At 49.4% G+C, this 16,232-nt stretch overlaps 1 protein-coding gene across 5 annotated transcripts in view; it reads right to left on the bottom strand.

Annotated features, from left to right (window-relative positions):
• CUX2 (cut like homeobox 2) overlaps window positions 1-16,232 on the bottom strand; it is a 323,600-nt gene that overhangs the window by 86,959 nt on the left and 220,409 nt on the right. For all 5 annotated transcript variants that reach the window (XM_063647060.1, XM_054442119.2, XM_063647062.1 and 2 more), the window contains exon 4: window positions 3,650-3,728. In XM_063647060.1, coding sequence (XP_063503130.1) covers window positions 3,650-3,728 — 79 coding nt within the window. The remainder of the gene's footprint in view (window positions 1-3,649; window positions 3,729-16,232) is intronic.

Genomic DNA, 16,232 nt, shown 5'->3' with positions numbered 1-16,232 from the left:
GCAGAGTCTGGAAATATTTGTTATACATGATGAGACCCGAGTCACGTCTCTCTCTGCCTGTGAGACCTTGGGCATCGGGCTCAACCTCTCTGTGCCACAGAGAAGTGAGCTGCTTGGACTTGCTCCCATGGGGCGTGTGAAATGCAGAGCACAGAACAAAGGCAACTTCTACATCAGGCCTGTGTGCTCAAACTTTCCCATGCTCCAAGATCACAGGGGAGCTTGATAAACTGCAGGAGCTGATTCTGTGGGCCGGGGATGGGGCCTGAGACTCTGTATTCCTTCCTTCCTCCCTCCCTCCCTTCCTTTCTTTTTTTTTTTTTTTTGACAGGGTCTTGCTCTGTCACCCAGGCTGGAGTGCAGTGGCACAATTAGCTCACTGCAACCTCCACCTCCTGGGTTCAAGCAATCCTCCCACGACAGCTTCCCAAGTAGCTGGAACCACAGGCGCCCACCACCGTGCCCAGATAATTTTTGTATTTTTTGTAGATACAAGGTTTCTCCATGTTGCCTAGGCTGATCTCAAACTCCTGGCTTCAAGTGATCCTCCCACCTTGGCCTCCCAAACTGCTGGCATTACAGGCATGAGCCACCGCCCCCGGCTGAGACCCTGCATTTCTAACCAGCTTGCAGGTGAGGCCGATGTTTCTGGTCCACAGACCACACTTTGAGTAGCAACAGGCCAGAAGACCTCCCTCTTCGTCCAGCCCACACGCTGTCGGAGGGCAAGCTTCATCAGCATTGCTGGATTAGTGTCCCAGGGCTGCAGTAGAAAAGCACCACCAACTGGGGGCTGAAAACAACAGACACTTATTGTCTTGTAGTTCTGGGGACCGTAAGTCCAAAATCAAGACACTGGCAGGGGTGTACTCCTTCTCAAGGCTCTAGGGGAGGATCCTTCTTGTCTCTCCCAGTTTCTCGTGGTTGCTGGCAATCTTTGGTGCTCCTTGCCTTGTAGCTACATCACTCCCACCCCTGCCTCTGTTTTCACACAGCTTTCCTCAGTGGCTATCTCTGTACCCTCGCCTCTACCTTTTTTTTTTTTTTCTGAGACAGGGTCTTGCTCTGTCACCTAGTCTGGAGTGCAGTGGTGTGATCTCGGCTCATTGCAACCTCCGCCTCCTGGGTTCAAGTGATTCTCCTGCCTCAGCCTCTCGAGTAGCTGGGAATACAGGCTTGCACGCTACCACGCCTGGCTAATTTTTGTATTTTTAGTAGAGATGGGGTTTCCCCATGTTGGCCAGGCTTGTCTTGAACTTCTGACCTCAAGTGATCCTCCTGCCTCTGTCTCCCAAAGTGCTGGGATTACAGGCTTTGAGCCACTGTGCCTGGCCCCATACTTCTTACAACACCACTCATTGGATTTAGGGCTCACTCTAAAGCCAGGATGATCTCATCTTGAGATCCTTAGCTAATTACATCTGCAAAGACTTATTTTCAAATAAGGTCATATTTTGAAGTTCCACATAGACATAAATTTTGGAGGCCACACTATCCAACCCACTACAGTTGCCCCAGACAGAGGAACAGTGAACTTCCCCACCCCAAATACAAAGATCCCAGAAATGACCTTGACATCTAATCTAAATGACTCTGTGTTCTCTGTGGCTTGGGTTTTGCAGTTGGACAGCTGAGGGTGGGATGTCATTTTCCTCTTCACAGGCCCCCAGCCTCAAACACCTCCCATAGTGCTGATTCCTGCCACTGTGTGGAAGGATGGGGAAAGGACCGGGAGAGGTCTGGGTGGGGAGAGTTAGCACAGCAAGGCCTCCTCTGGGCTCTGCCATTGGTAAGCAGATCGTTTCAACTCTTTGGGCTCCTGTTTCTGGGTCAGTAAATGAGAAGGTAGCAGGGGATGGGCCATTTAAAATAATCGAAAGTTTTGGCTGGGTGCGGTGGCTCACACCTGTAATCCCAGCACTTCGGGAGGCTGAGGTGGGCGGATCACTTGAGGCCAGGAGTTTGAGACCAGGCTGGCCAACATAGGGCAACCCTGTCTCTACTAAAAATACAAAAAGTTAGCCGGGAATGGTGGTGCGTGCCTGTAATCCCAGCTACTCGGGAGGCTGAGGCAGGAGAATTGCTTGAACCTGGGAGGTGGAGGTTGCAGTGAGCTGAGATCGCGCCATTGCGCTCCAGCCTGGGCAACAGAGCAAGACCCTGTCTCAAAAATAAAATAAAATAAAATAAAATAGGGGAAGCTTTTATGGATGTCTGGCATATGTATAGATCCTTTGTGTACAACCAAATGTTCTCAAACTGTTACCCAAACCAGGATCGAGAAACCACAGTCCCAGCACCCAGAGGCCCCTCCCAGGAACTCTTGCCCCCCTTCAAGTGTTTGAAACCACGATCTTGATTTCCAACAGTACAGGTTGACTTTTTTTTTTCAATTAAGGTGAAATTCATACAACAGAAAATTTATCATTTTAATGTGAACAATTCAATGGCATTTAGTACATTCTTAATGTTCTACAACCACTTGTTCACTTAGTTCCAGAATATTTTTATCCCCCAAAAAGAAACTCATACTGATTAAGCAGTCACTCTCCAATCTCCCTCCCCAGCCCCGGGCAACCACTAATCGACTCTATCTACGGCTTGCCTGTTCTGGATATTTCACGTAAATGGAATCCTACACTACGTGGCCTTGGTTTCTGGCTTCCTTCACTCAGCACTGTGTTTTTGAGGTTCATCTTCATTAAAGCACATATCACAGCTCCATTCCTTTTTTATTTGAGACAGAGGACAGAGTCTTGCTCTGTCATCCAGGCTGGAGTGCAGGCATGATCTCAGCTCACTGCAACCTCCACCTTCTGGGTTCAAGCGATTCTCCTGTGTCAGCCTCCCGAGTAGCTGCGATTACAAGTGCCCACCACCACACCTGGCTAATTTTTGTATTTTTAGTAGAGATGGGATTTCTACTAAAACCTCTGGGTTGGCCAGGCTGGTCTCGAACTCCTCACCTCAGGTGATCAGCCCACCTCGGCCTCCTAAAGTGCTGAGATTATAGGCGTGATCCCCTGTACCCGGCCCTCCATGCCTTTTCATGGAAAGGGAGTAATACTCCCTTGTTAAGTCTAGGCCACATTTTGTTTATGCATCCATCCGTTGATGGCCATATGGATTGCTTCCCCCTTTTGACCACTGAGTAACATTAATTGTCTGTTTTTAGATTTTCTGTAGGTGGAATCCTACAGGATGTGCTCTTCTGGGGCTGGCTTTTACTCAACAGCAGATTTTTGGGGTTGGCTGTGCCATTCTGGGGGAGGCACTGGAGGTCTTGCCTCTATTGCCCCCTGCAGGCAGAGAGCACTGGGTGCCCTCAGTCTTCTGTGCTAATGGGATGGGGGCTCTAGTGGGTAAGATTTCAGCTCCCCAAGTAGGTCCAGGTGGGATATCTCATCAGGAGTTCCCCTAAAGCAGGCTCCTGGCTGATGTGACAACATGATGAAGGAAGATCGGGGGAGCCCTGTGGGGACATGTCACACCAGACTGGCCACAGCTCCCCCTGCCCTATACAGAGTGCCTGGCCTCACCCAGGAGCCCAGGCATGTCCCCACATCCCATCTCAAAATCCCTGTGTCACAGTCCTAATGGCTACTTATTGTCGTTAACAATTCAATTACGGAGCCCAAGCATTTCTTACCTGGTGCTTCAATTAATTGCTTGTAAACACTCAGAAAAGCAGCCTCCGCCTCCTGACTTCTCTTACTAAGGGCCACCACCTTTGGAGACAACAAGAGAAAGAGTCATGTGTAACCATGGTATCTGTGTCTGCAAGCAAATGCCATCATTTTTTTTTCCACAAGAAAACACTGGCAGGTTTTTTTTTTGTTTGTTTGTTTTTTTTTTTTGAGACAGTGTCTTGCTCTGTCGCCCAGGCTGGAGTGCCATAGAGTGATCTCAGCTCACTGTAACCTCCGCCTCCTGGGTTCAAGTAATTCTCCTGCCTCATCCTCCTGAGTAGCTGGGATTACAGGTGCCTGCTACCACTACAGGTGCCTGCCACCATGCCCAGCTAATTTTTTTGTACTTTTGGTAGAGACGGCTTGACCACGTTGGCCAGGGTGGTCTCAAACTCCTGACCTCAGGTTATCTGCCCACCTTGGCCTCCCACAGTTCTGGGATTACAGGCATGAGCCACCATGGCTGGCCACGTATTTTTTTCTTGTTTAAGAGATGGGGTCTTGCTACGTTGCCCAGGCTCATCTCGACCTTCTGCGATCCCCCTGCCTCTGCCTCTCAAAGTGCCGGGATTACAGGCTACCACCGCACCTGGCCTTAGTCATTTTCTACCTGTGCAAACATGGGATCGGGGAGGGGCAAGAAGGAGAAACGAAGGTTAAAAGTGTGGGCTCTGGAGTTAGAAAATCTGGGTTGAAAGCCCAGCTCCACTGTGTGCAGGCTGTGTGACCTTGCACTGCCCCTCTCCGATTCTCAGTTTCTTCGTCTATAAAATGCGGGTAAATAACAGGACCTACCTCCTAGGCCTGTTGGGATTAAATGGAGCCGCACCTAAGTGCTAAGCACAGGGCCCGGCACACGGTCCCTCTTATTCTTCTTATTAGTAAAGGGTAGACTGGAAGTTCAAATATGATACATGTTTTAGGAGGAAAGTGGGACACGTCTAGAGAATATTTCTTGCCACTGAAAATTAAAGACAAATTGTTAAAGCTCTCATAAGATATCAAACAACTTCAACAAATATTGGAGGGTAACAGAATTACCCTCTTTAAAAGAGATGGAAATGTATGGGTGATTAAAGTGATTAAAAAAGGTTAGTTTCAGGGTGGGAGTGGTGACTCACGCCTTTAATCCCAGCGCTTTGGAAGGCTGAGGTGGGAGGACTGTTTGAGCTCAGGAGTTCGAAACCAGCCTGAGCAACATAGTGAGAGCCTGTTTCTACAAAAGATAAAAAAATTAGCCAGGCAGAGTGGCTCGTGCCTGTTGTCCTAGCTACTCAGGAGCCTGAGGTAAGAGGATTGAGGCCAGGATTTCGAGGCTGCCATGAGCTATGATTGCACCACTGCACTTCAGCCTGGGCAATAGAGTGAGACCCTATCTTTAAAAAAAAAAAAAGGTCCATTACAAAATCTCTGTAATTTCTCTCACTGTTAGTCTGAGAAAGTCCCTGGTCTCTCACCTTCCAGCATGGATGACAGTCTCTCATTCCCTCAACAAATGTTTCCTGAGCACCAGCTATGCGCCAAGCACTGTGGGCTGAGAACCCAGCCATGAATAAGGCAGACTTGTGCCCCACCCTTATGGGACTTACAGTCCGGTGGGGACACTGGCATTAAGGCAGCTTCCCCAGATGACTCATTAATTACAAGTGCTAAACGCTTGGCAGAAAAGCACAGGGTGGCTTTGGGAGTATGTAAGTTGGGGGGAGGCTAACCCAGTTTGGTAACAGAACATCAGGAATTATCTCCCCGAGAAGGGGAAGTCACTTGGGGGAGGGCAGAAAAAAAGTTCTAGAAGCTAGACAAAGGGAAAATCACCAAGCTGTAGGTAGATCTTTTTTAAATTTAAATTTTATTTATTTATTTATTTAGAGATGGAGTCTTGCTCTGTCGCCCAGGCTGGAGTGCAGTGGCACGATCTCGGCTCACTGTAACCTCTGCCTTCTGGGTTCAAGCAATTCTCCTCAGCCTCAGCCTCCCAAGTAGCTGAGATTACAGGCACCCGCCACCATACCTGGCTAATTTTTTATATTTTTAGTAGACATGGGGTTTCACCATGTTGGCCAGGCTGGTCTTGAACTCCTCACCTCAAGTGATCTGCCCATCTCGGCCTCCCACAGTGCTGGGATTACAGGCCTGAGCCACTGCGCCCAGCCCTGTGGGTAGATTTTTATCTTTGCTTAGATGGACAAGAGTCAGTTTCTGGGGGCATGCAGTTGAGTGGGAGACACAGCTACGGCCAGTAGGAAGAATAACCACTGCACATCAGCCTGGGCAACAGAATGAGACCCTATCTTTACAAACAAAAGAAATGCACAGGAGGGGGTGCAAACACTGGCAGCTCCTGTGAGCCCTGAGGAGGGGGCAATTCATTCAGAATCTTGGGGAGGGGCATCCCTGATGGGCTAATAAAAAAAAAATGGCACCGAATGTTTACTGTGTGCCAGAAGCTTTTACTATTCATGATAGTCTGTCTCCACAGACACATCAATCACCGAATGGCTGCTGCCACCTGCCCCATCATACAGATTAGAAAACAGAGGCTCAAGGACGTCAAGCCACTTGCCCAAGGTCACCCGGTTAGCAAATGGCAGGGCCAAGATTCATACCAGGTCTGGGGATTCAAATTGCCATTCTGAATTCAAATGCTGCCTTCCTTTTGTCCTGGATAGAAAAATTACCCCAGCCAGTGGGGCTGGGCGTTCAGAGCCCATGAGGATGCCGCTGCCTTACAAGCCAACTACAGCTGCCCTGGGCAAGAGGCTGCGGTGCTGGTGACTTGGCATCCAAGAAAACAATGAGAAACAAAAGCAATTCATCTCGTGGGTCTTAGAAGGAGAATTATCAAAGACCAGCCAGAAGAATGACTCAGTGTTCCATTTTACGGTTGCCTGAGCTGAGTGCATGTGGTGGGTGGGGTCTGAGGAAAGGCACTGGCCTCCAACGAGAGACTGAGCAAGGGTGGGGACAAATGCTGGAAGATTCCTTTAATGTTTCCCTGTCCCTGCCTAGAGCACACCCTACTTTCCCTTCATGGCACTTATCAGTTTATAATGGTGCATGATTTATCTCTTCCAGTGGGGAAGACTAAATCTAACATTATAAGGAGGATAATAGTTTTGGTCTTAAGTTTTCCCCACTGGAGCGGAGCTGTTCAATAAGGCAGCCACCGGTCCATGTGCTACTGAGCACTTGAAATGCAACGATTCCAAACTGAGATGGGTTGTAAGTGTAAAATATAGCATTTCTAAGTCTTAGAAAGAAAAAGGAATGTAAAATACCCTAGTACTTTTTTTTCTGAGACAGAGTCTTGCTCTGTAGCCCAGACTGGAGTGCAGTGGCACGATCTCAGCTCACTGCAAGCTCCACCTTCTGGGTTCACGCCATTCTCCTGCCTCAGCCTCCTGAGTAGCTGGGACTACAGGCGCCTGCCACCATGCCCAGCTGATTTTTTGTATTTTTAGTAGAGACGGGGTTTCACCGTGTTAGCCAGGATGGTCTTGAGCTCCTGACCTCGTGATCTGCCTGCCTCAGCCTCCCAAAGTGCTGGGATTACAGGCGTGAGCCACCGCACCCAGCAATAATTTTTTTTTTTTAATTTTTTTTGGACAGTCTCGCTGTGTTGCCTAGGCTGGAGTGCAGTGGTGTGATCTCGGTTCACTGCAACCTCTGCCTCCCAGGTTCAAGCAATTCTCCTGCCTCAGCCTTCTGAGTAGCTGGGATTACAGGTGCCCACCACCATGCCTGGCTAATTTTTTTGTATTTTAGTAGAGATGGGGTTTTACCATGTTGCCCAGGCCAGTCTTGAACTCCTGAGCTCAGGCAATCCACCCGCCTTGGCCTCCCAAAGTCAATAATTTTTATATGGATTACATTTTGAAATGCTAGTGTTATGAACATGTCAGGCTAAATAAAATATATTATTAAAATTAAATTCACCCACTTCTTATTTCTTTTTATTTTTTTTGAGACAGAGTCTCACTTTGTCACCCAGGCTGGAGTGCAGAGTAGCTGCAATTACAGATGTGCACCACACGCCTGGCTAATCTTTGTATTTTTAGTAGAGACGGGGTTTCAACATATTGCTCAGGCTGGTCTTGAACTCCTGATCTCAAGTGATTTGCCCGCCTCAGCCTCCCAAAGTGATGGGAATACAGGCATGAGCCACTGCGTCCAGCTACACTTCTTACTTTTTAAATTGTAACTACTAGAAAATTTTAAATTACAAATGTGGCTTGTGTTCTTTTCCTGCTGGACACTGTTGATCTCACGGATCAATGGTTGGCAATCTTTGGTTCTTGGTGTGAATCTGGCCCTTCATCTGTTTGTGTAAATAAAGTTTTATTGGAACAAAGGCATGGTCACTGTTTTACGTGTCTATGGCTGCTTTTATGCTACAAGGGCAGAGTTGTGTAGTTGTGAAAGAGACTTTGTGGCCTGCGAGGCTAAAAATATTTTCTATCTGGCCCCTTACAGAAAAAAGTTAGCTGATCCTTGCTTTAGGGGTTCATCTAACAGCTGGACAATATTTTTAAAAGCAGAGATAAAAAATTATACTGAGGCCAGGTACAGTGGCTCACACCTATAATCTCAGTCCTTGGGAGGCCAAGGTGGGAGGATTGCTTGAGTCCAGGAGTTTGAGACCAGCCTGGCAACATAGCAAGATCCTATCTACACACACACACACACACACACACACACACACACACACAGAGCTGGGTGTGGTGGTGTATGCCTGTGGTCTCAGCTACTTGGGAGGCTGAGGAGGGGGGATCACTTGAGTGTGGGAGGTTGAGGCTGCAATGAGCCATGATCGTGCCACTGCACTCTAGCCTGGGCAACAGAGAAAGACCCTGTTTCAAAAAAAGAAAAAGAACCCTGAAAAAATTAGTCAGGTGTGGTGGCACACCCTTGTAGTCCTAGTTACTCACGAGGCTGAAGTAGGAGGATCGTTTAAGCCCAGGAGTTTGAGGCTGCAGTGAGCTGTGGTCATACCACTGCACATCAGCCTGGGCAATAGAATGAGACCCTATCTTTACAAACAAAAGAAATCCTGGACTGGCACTCAGTGTGAATCAGTTCATGTTTAGGGCTTCCCAAAGTCAATGTGACTTTCAAAGACAGGAGCCGTGTAGATTTCCTGCCTCATTCAGTCTCGTTCCAAGGCAATGACTGGCTGTCTGTGGAAGGCCAGGTCCCTAAATTCCGCTTTTTTTTTTTTTTTTGAGATGGAGTCTTGCTCTGTCGCCCAGGTTGGAGTGCAGTGGCGCAATCTCAGCTCACTTCAACCTCCACCCCCCAGGTTCAAGTGATCCTCCTGCCTCAGCCTCTTGAGTAGCTAGAATTACAGGCATGCACTACCACACCTGGCTAATTTTTATACTTTTAGTAGAGATGGGGTTTCACCATGTTGGCCAGGCTGGTCTCAAACTTCTGACGTCAGGTGATCCGCCCGCCTTGGCCTCCCAAGGTACTGGGATTACAGGCGTGAGCCACCGAAGTCCTTAAATTCCTGACGGCATCAGAGCCTGACCCGGTACTGGGCCCAATGTCACTATGAGCATCTCTTGGCCCCAGTTTGTTCGTGCATCAAGTGGGAAGAATAACCTCTACCTGCCTACAAAGCTGTTGGGGCAGGATGAGCTAACATGCAGCAAAGAGTCCCATGGAAGCTGATGAAAGTTTTCAAATAAATCAGAAAATTCTTCTTCTCATCACATAGGATATCTTTTCTAAGGGCTGAAACTCAATGCAATTCACCCACGTGCTGGGAACAAGTGAGCTTGGCATAAAAGGCCATGTTCAATAAAAGGCTGTGTGTTTCTGTCTCATGGCTCTGCCCAACCACACAGAAGGGCAGCAGCAAAGTGCCCAGAATGACAGATTTGCCCTATGACAGGAACACCCTTGAAGGCCATGTGGAAAGGAGGAGAAAAAGACAGGAAGAGGAGGAGGAGGATGGAGGAGGAGGAGAAAGAGGGAGAAAGAGGGAGGAAGAGGAGGAGAAAGAGGGAGGAAGATGAGAAGAAAGAGGAGGAAGAGGAGGAAGATGGAGAATGAGGAGGAAGAGGAAGGAGGAAGGAGGAAGAGGGGGGGTGAGGGAGGAGGAGGAAGGAGGAGGAGGGAGGAGGAGGAAGAGGAAGGAGGAGGAAGAGCAGGGAGGAGGAAGAGCAGGGAGGAGAACGAGGAGGGAGAGGAAAGAGGAGGAGGAGGAAGAGGGAAGGGGGGAGGAGGAAGAGGAAAGAGGAGGAGGAAGAGGAAAGAGGAGGAGAAAGAGGGAGGAGGAAGAAGAGGGAGGGGGAGGAAGAAGTGGGAGGGGGAGGAATAAGTGGAGGAAGAAGGGGAGGAAGAGGGAGTAGGAAGAAGAGGGAGGAGGAAGAGGGAGGAGGAAGAAGTGGGGGGAGGAGGAGGGAGGAGGAGGGAGGAGGAAGAGGAAGAAGGAGGAGGAAGAGGAAAAGGGAGGAAGACGGGGAAAAGGGAAGGGGAGGAAGAAGTGGGAGGGGGAGGAAGGAGAGGGAGGAGGAGGGAAGAGGGAGGAGGTGGAGACCATCCACAGACACCCTCAAGAAGGTCACCGTCAGGAATAGCTCAGCATCTGTGGAAGCACATGGCATTTACACAGCCCACTGTGATACGAGGGGTGACAATGTGTTTAGTCCCCCGAGGATGAACACAGCAGGTGTAGAACTGCTTCTGCCAGGGGCAAGTCAAGCCTGCTCTAGCCACATAGCTCTTTTCAGCCAGGTGGTTAAAAACAGAAAATTTGGGCCCCCTCCCCCAGGCTGAGCTCCGCCAAGCTGTCTGAGGTCGCAGGGACATCTGGGAGCCACGGAGAACCGCTCTGTGCCAAGTTCTAAGCCTTACTATGTGCTCCAGGCATCTTCTTTGAAATCCCTGCCTTCCCCCAAGCACACCTTTAGGATGTGAGCATTGTGATCAGCCCTGTTCTACAGACGAAGAAAGAAACTAAGGGGCAGGGATATTAAGTCACTTGGCTAAGATGAGAGAACTAGTTAGTGGCAGAGGTGGTATCGGTGCCCAGGTGCCTCTCACTCCAGGGCCCAGACTTGCAGCTGTAAACTGTGCTTCTCCAAGTGCTGTGGGCATGAAAAGGGGGACCTGCCATCGAGACTGCACAACGCCTTCCCTGGGTTCCGTGGAACATACTTTGAGAACAGCCTCCCTCTACCACTGGGTCCTGGGCTCTGGAGAGGGTAGCGTGATTCTGAGAGATGATGGGGGGTGGATGTCTGATGTGGCAGGAATTCCAGAAGAAGCTGAAGACTGGTGGGCAAGCGAGAGGAGGCAGGTGCCTGGAGGGTCTCAGAATGAGCTCGGGCAATGGAGAGGCAACCCAGAGATCGGGGAGTGAAGGAATGAGCTGGGTTCAGAGGGGAAGGGGTGTCCCTTGATGGCCTCTGAAGGCTGGTTGTCCCTCTAGGGCATGCAGATCAGGGGGCCACACAGAAGGCAAAGAGGGGCAAGAGTGGGGGGAGACACAGAGAAGAAAGGAGGGCCACAGAGAGCGAGGGCGGCTGTGGTGGGAGATGGGTTTGGTCGGTGGGTAGGAGCTGATGGGCCATGGAGAGGAGCGATGAGAACCCCTGGAAGCCATGAAGCAGGGCCGAGACTTGCTCCGCTGTACCAGAGTGGGAGGGGCTCCTGTTGATCACTCAGGGCTGCTGTGGGGTCTGGGTGGGAGGTACTGAGCTCCCCACCAGGGGAGGCATCAATGTACATGCCCCTGTATCTGTGAGGCTGTAAAGGTACTCAGGGAGACCCACACGTGGGGGAGGTCTGGCTAGACTATCCTGAGGGTTCCCACTCACTCTGACAGTCTCTGTGAAAGATTCCTTTTCTTTACAGCACCCTTCTGATTTCCTACCACCTGGAAAATGGGGGTAACAGCTACTTCGATTGGCTGATTTGTGCATTATTATTGATGATAACAGTGACTACTGAGCACTGACTCTGTGCCAGGCACTGTGCTATATACTGGATGCACATTAGCTTAACCCTCATCACTCTGGGGGTGTGACTATCCCATTTAACAGATGAAGATGTCGAGGCACACAGGGTGATGGCCACATGGTGCTGGGAGCTGAGACCCAGACCCAGCTTAGTCTGACAGCAAAGCCCATGCTTCTCAGCCTCCACTCAGAATCGATTCTTTGGTTGGGGGCTGGTGGAAGCAGCTGGAATAACCAAAAGAGCTGGAGGAGCCAGGCAGGCAGGTAGGTGGGGGACGGGAGGCCAGGAGGAGCTGCAGGACTCGACCCTGCCTGCCTCCAGGTGTGTCTGCCGGGGGCCCCGTTCCCGGGCGAGTGCTAATGTGCTCTCTGCCATCCATCAGTGATGCTGCTGAGCAAATGAAAATTACATTTTAAAGTCAGGGATTAAATAAGAAATAAGTTTGACTTTTGTTTTTGATAGCTACTGTTGTCAAACTGGGTTCTCAGGCTCCTGCCAAAATGGGGCAGAAATTGGAGACTCTCTCTGGCCCTCTGGAGGGTCACCCAGGGGTCCCAGAGAGGCCCCATCCTAGCCTGTTTCAGGAGCCAGCACCAGCTGGTTCTAAAGACTGATTAAGGTTGGGTGTGGTGGCTCATGCCTGTAATCCCAGCCCTTTCGGAGGCCGAGGCGGAGGAATCATCTGTGGTCAGGAGTTCGAGACCAGCCTGGCCAACATGTGAAACCCTGTCTCTACTAAAAATACAAATATTAGGAGAGTACCTGTAATCTCAGCTACTCAGGAGGCTAAGGCAGTAGAATCTCTTGAACCTGGGAGGCAGAGGTTGCAGTGAGCCGAGATCGTGCCACTGCACTCCAGCCTGGGTGACAGCACAAGACTCTGTCTCAAAAAGAAAAAAAAAAGACTGATTGGTTGGAACAGAATTAATGCATTTGGCCACCTGTCATTGTCATTGTTTTGCCTTCTCAGATGTAGATCACTAATTCATTTTGAATTCCAAGTGTAAGTCACTAATTCATTTTGAACCCTTAGGGGTAAGTCACTGATTCATTTTGAACCCTCAGGTGTAAGTCATTAATTCATTTTGAACTTTCAGGTATAAGTCACGAATTCATTTTTGGACCCTCAGGTGTCAGTCATTAATTTGTTTTGAGCCCTCAGGTGTAAGTCACTCAGTTTGAATTCACAGGTGTAAGTCACTAATTCATTTTGAACTCACAGGTGTAAGTCATTAATTCATTTTGAACCCTCATGTGTAAGTCAGTGATTCAGAGCTTGAGCTCTGAGGCCCCCACTCCTCAGATGTGCAGGTCTGGCTTCCAGATTCTGCCCTCAATGCCTCAACCTGCAATGATGATGGGCACGGGGTGCACAGTAACTCTGCAACAGCAGCAGATGGTGCACACTGAGCAGCTACTATGTGCATGCCCAGGGAATCAAGCCAGCCCTCCCCCAGTGCTAAATACATAGTGATCCTATGGTCTGGATTCTGAGCATCCCTACCTCTGAACACAGGGCACTCACGCATCTGTCAGCATCTGCTGACATCAGGGCTGCAGGAATGCTAGCTTCTATCCAGACATTGCTCCATTTCCTCAACTAGCCAGTGGGCATCCCAAGGGTAGAGACTAGCATTTAAAAAGATTGAATATGGCTGGGCATGGTGGCTTACACCTGGAATCCCAGTACCTTGGGAGGCTGAGGCTGGTGGATCGCCTGAGGTCAGGAGTTCAAGACCAGCCTGGCCAACATAGTGAAACTCTGTCTCTACTAAACAAAAACAAAACAAAACAAAAATGGCAAAACCCACAACTACTTTTGAGCAACAGAGCTAGACTCCATCTCAAAAAAAAAGGCCGTTTCTAAAAAAACAATATTTTATAAATGAAATAAAAATAAAACCATACATGCAAAGCATTAAGACAGGGCTTGACCCATCACAGATGCCTAATACATTTATTTGCTTAACAGATATTAATCAGGCATCTCCTAGGGACAGGGCTGTTCTAGGTACCGGGCATTCAGCACCAAGCAAGAGTGGCCCAAACGCCTACCTCTGTGGAGCTGACACGTTTAGAGGCAGAGGCGGGCAATGAAATAAATCGTGAAAGAGACTGTGGGACAGTCGTCAAGTGCAGGGGAGGAGAATGGAGTAGGGAGGTGACAGGAGTCCTGGGCAGGGCATGTGGGGCCACAGGAGGGGACGGCATCGTGGGGAGCTTTGGGAAAGAGTATTGCAGACAGCGAGAACGGCAGGTGCAAAGGCCCTGGGGCAGGGGCTGTCTGGCTTGTTTGAAGGCCAGCAGAGAGGCTGGTGTGGCGGGAGGTGGTAGACGAAGTGGAAGAAGAAAGGGGGGTCAGGAGGTGAGGGGGGGGAAGAGCCCTGGGGGTCACTGTGGGGACGCAGACTTTCTCTCCGAGGGGTCTGAGGAGCCACGGGAGGGTTTTGCACAGAGGAGAGCAGATTTGAGGGATCTGACACGCGTTTTAACAGGACCCATCTGGCTGTTGTGTGGAGAAGGGACTGAGGGTCTGGGGTGGAAACAGGGAGACCAGGGAAGTGGCTCCTGCCGAGTTCCAGGAGAACAACCCAGGCAGCTCAGAGCAGGATGGTGGCAGTGGTGCTAGGATTCTGGGATTCTGAAGGTCAAGCCACAGGATTTGCTCCTTGGGAACACAGAGTGGACGTTGGAGGCATAAGAGCAAAAGAGGGGCCACGATGACTCCACAGCTTGGGGCTTTAACAACTGGATAATCATTCATTCATTCATTTAGAGGTGGGGGTCTCACTATGTTGCCCACACTGGTCTCGAACTCCTGGGCTCATATGATCCTCCTGCCTCAGTCTCCCAAAGTGCGGGGATTACAGGCGTGAGCCACTATGCCTGGCCTACTGGATGATCTTCAATGGCTCCTGCTATGATATGAACATTTTTCTCCCTCAGAGCCCAGGCGGGGCTGGGCACAGAGCGGGCAATAAACCAAAACTGACTGAATGAACAAACCATAAATAATATAAGGAAGGAAATTAAGAGCCTCCCTGAGCTAATCCTGCCAAACTGCCAAACTTACATAAAACCCTGAGGCTTCCCAGAGAACAGTGGAGAATGATGCCCTCCTAGCAGCTCAAACTCAGCTGAGGTCCTGACTGCTCTGTGGAGGCCTCTTGCAAGCTCCCGGTAGGGAGGGGACAGAGGCCCAGGATCTGCCCCAGAAATCCCAGCGCTTGTCTTGAGGAAGCAAATAGCAGGGTAGGAAAGAGGAGAAACTAGCCTGGGGGGTGAGGAGACCTGGGTTCTGGTTTTAACTGGGGCCTGCATCCCCATTCACCTTGGGCAGTCATTTTCCCTTTCAGAGCCTCAGTTTCCCCATCTGTAAAGTGAAGGTGCCGGGCTATGGGCTGAAGGCTCCTTCAAACTCAGTTGTGCATTGATTCTAGATTCTAATTCCCCAAGGCAGATATAATATATATATCTTTTAGAGATGGGGTCTCACTCTGTCACCCAGGCTGGAGTGCAGTGGTGTGGTACCATCATAGCTCACTGTGGCCTCAAACTCCTGGGCTCAAGCGATTTTCCTGCCTCAGCCTCACAAGTAGTTGGGACTACAGGCACACGCTACCATGCCTGGCTAATATTTTCTTTTTTTTTTTCTTTTTTTGTAGAGGTAGGGTCTTGCTATGTTGCCCAGGCTGGTCTTGAACTCTTAGCCTCAAGTGATCCTCCTGCCTTGACCTCCTGAAGCGCTGGGATTACACATGTGAGCCTTGTAATCCTGGCCCACACAGACAGATAGAGAGAGAGACAGACAGACAGATATTGTCTTGCCCTCACATGAACATCCCCTGCACCCCTCTGGACCAAATGAGGCCAGTGCAAGACCTAGGAAGCCCACCTACCCACCCAGGCTCTGACTGAGGGGAGGGTCTGCAGGAAGAGGAACACCATGCAATTTTATTCTAATATTTGTAATTATTCCCAGGGTAAAAATAAGGCACAGAGCAAAGTGTTTTCAAATGTCGGCATTAAGAACACTTTTGATCCAACATAATACAATCCCCCAAATGCATTTACATCAGGCTCCCGGAGATACCGCGAGTGGTGTTCCGTGCCAGGCTGGCTTTCACGGCTTGGAAGCAGTGCAAAAATGAAATGTCCCATAAGCAACGGCTGGCAGGCCTGCTATTAGCAACAGTGTAATCATCAATTATGTCCAATCACAAACTACTGATTTTATAATTATCAAATGAAGTTCTAACTGCTCACCTCCGCTCGGTGGCAACTAATATAATCTCTCAGTTCCAAAAGGAAGCTTTTTTCTCTTTTCCTTTTCCTCTCGTTCTCTCTCTTCTGGGGGAAAAACAATTTCCAGGCCTCCACGTAAGACTGCATTTAAATTGCTTGTCACTCAAAACAAAGGGGAACCACTCATTTGTAATTCACCAGCTACCTGAACAGACTGCCTGTTTTCCTCTAAGCATCCATGCACCGAAGCACAAAGATCATTTTTCTATTGTTAAAATTGTATAAGCCAGGGCTTTTTTTTAGCAGTGAATACACAATTTCACTTCTCTT

The sequence above is a fragment of the Pongo pygmaeus genome, chromosome 10 (assembly GCF_028885625.2).
Source record: "Pongo pygmaeus isolate AG05252 chromosome 10, NHGRI_mPonPyg2-v2.0_pri, whole genome shotgun sequence".
NCBI lineage: Eukaryota > Metazoa > Chordata > Mammalia > Primates > Hominidae > Pongo > Pongo pygmaeus.
This window is presented reverse-complemented; position numbering and strand designations above follow the sequence as displayed.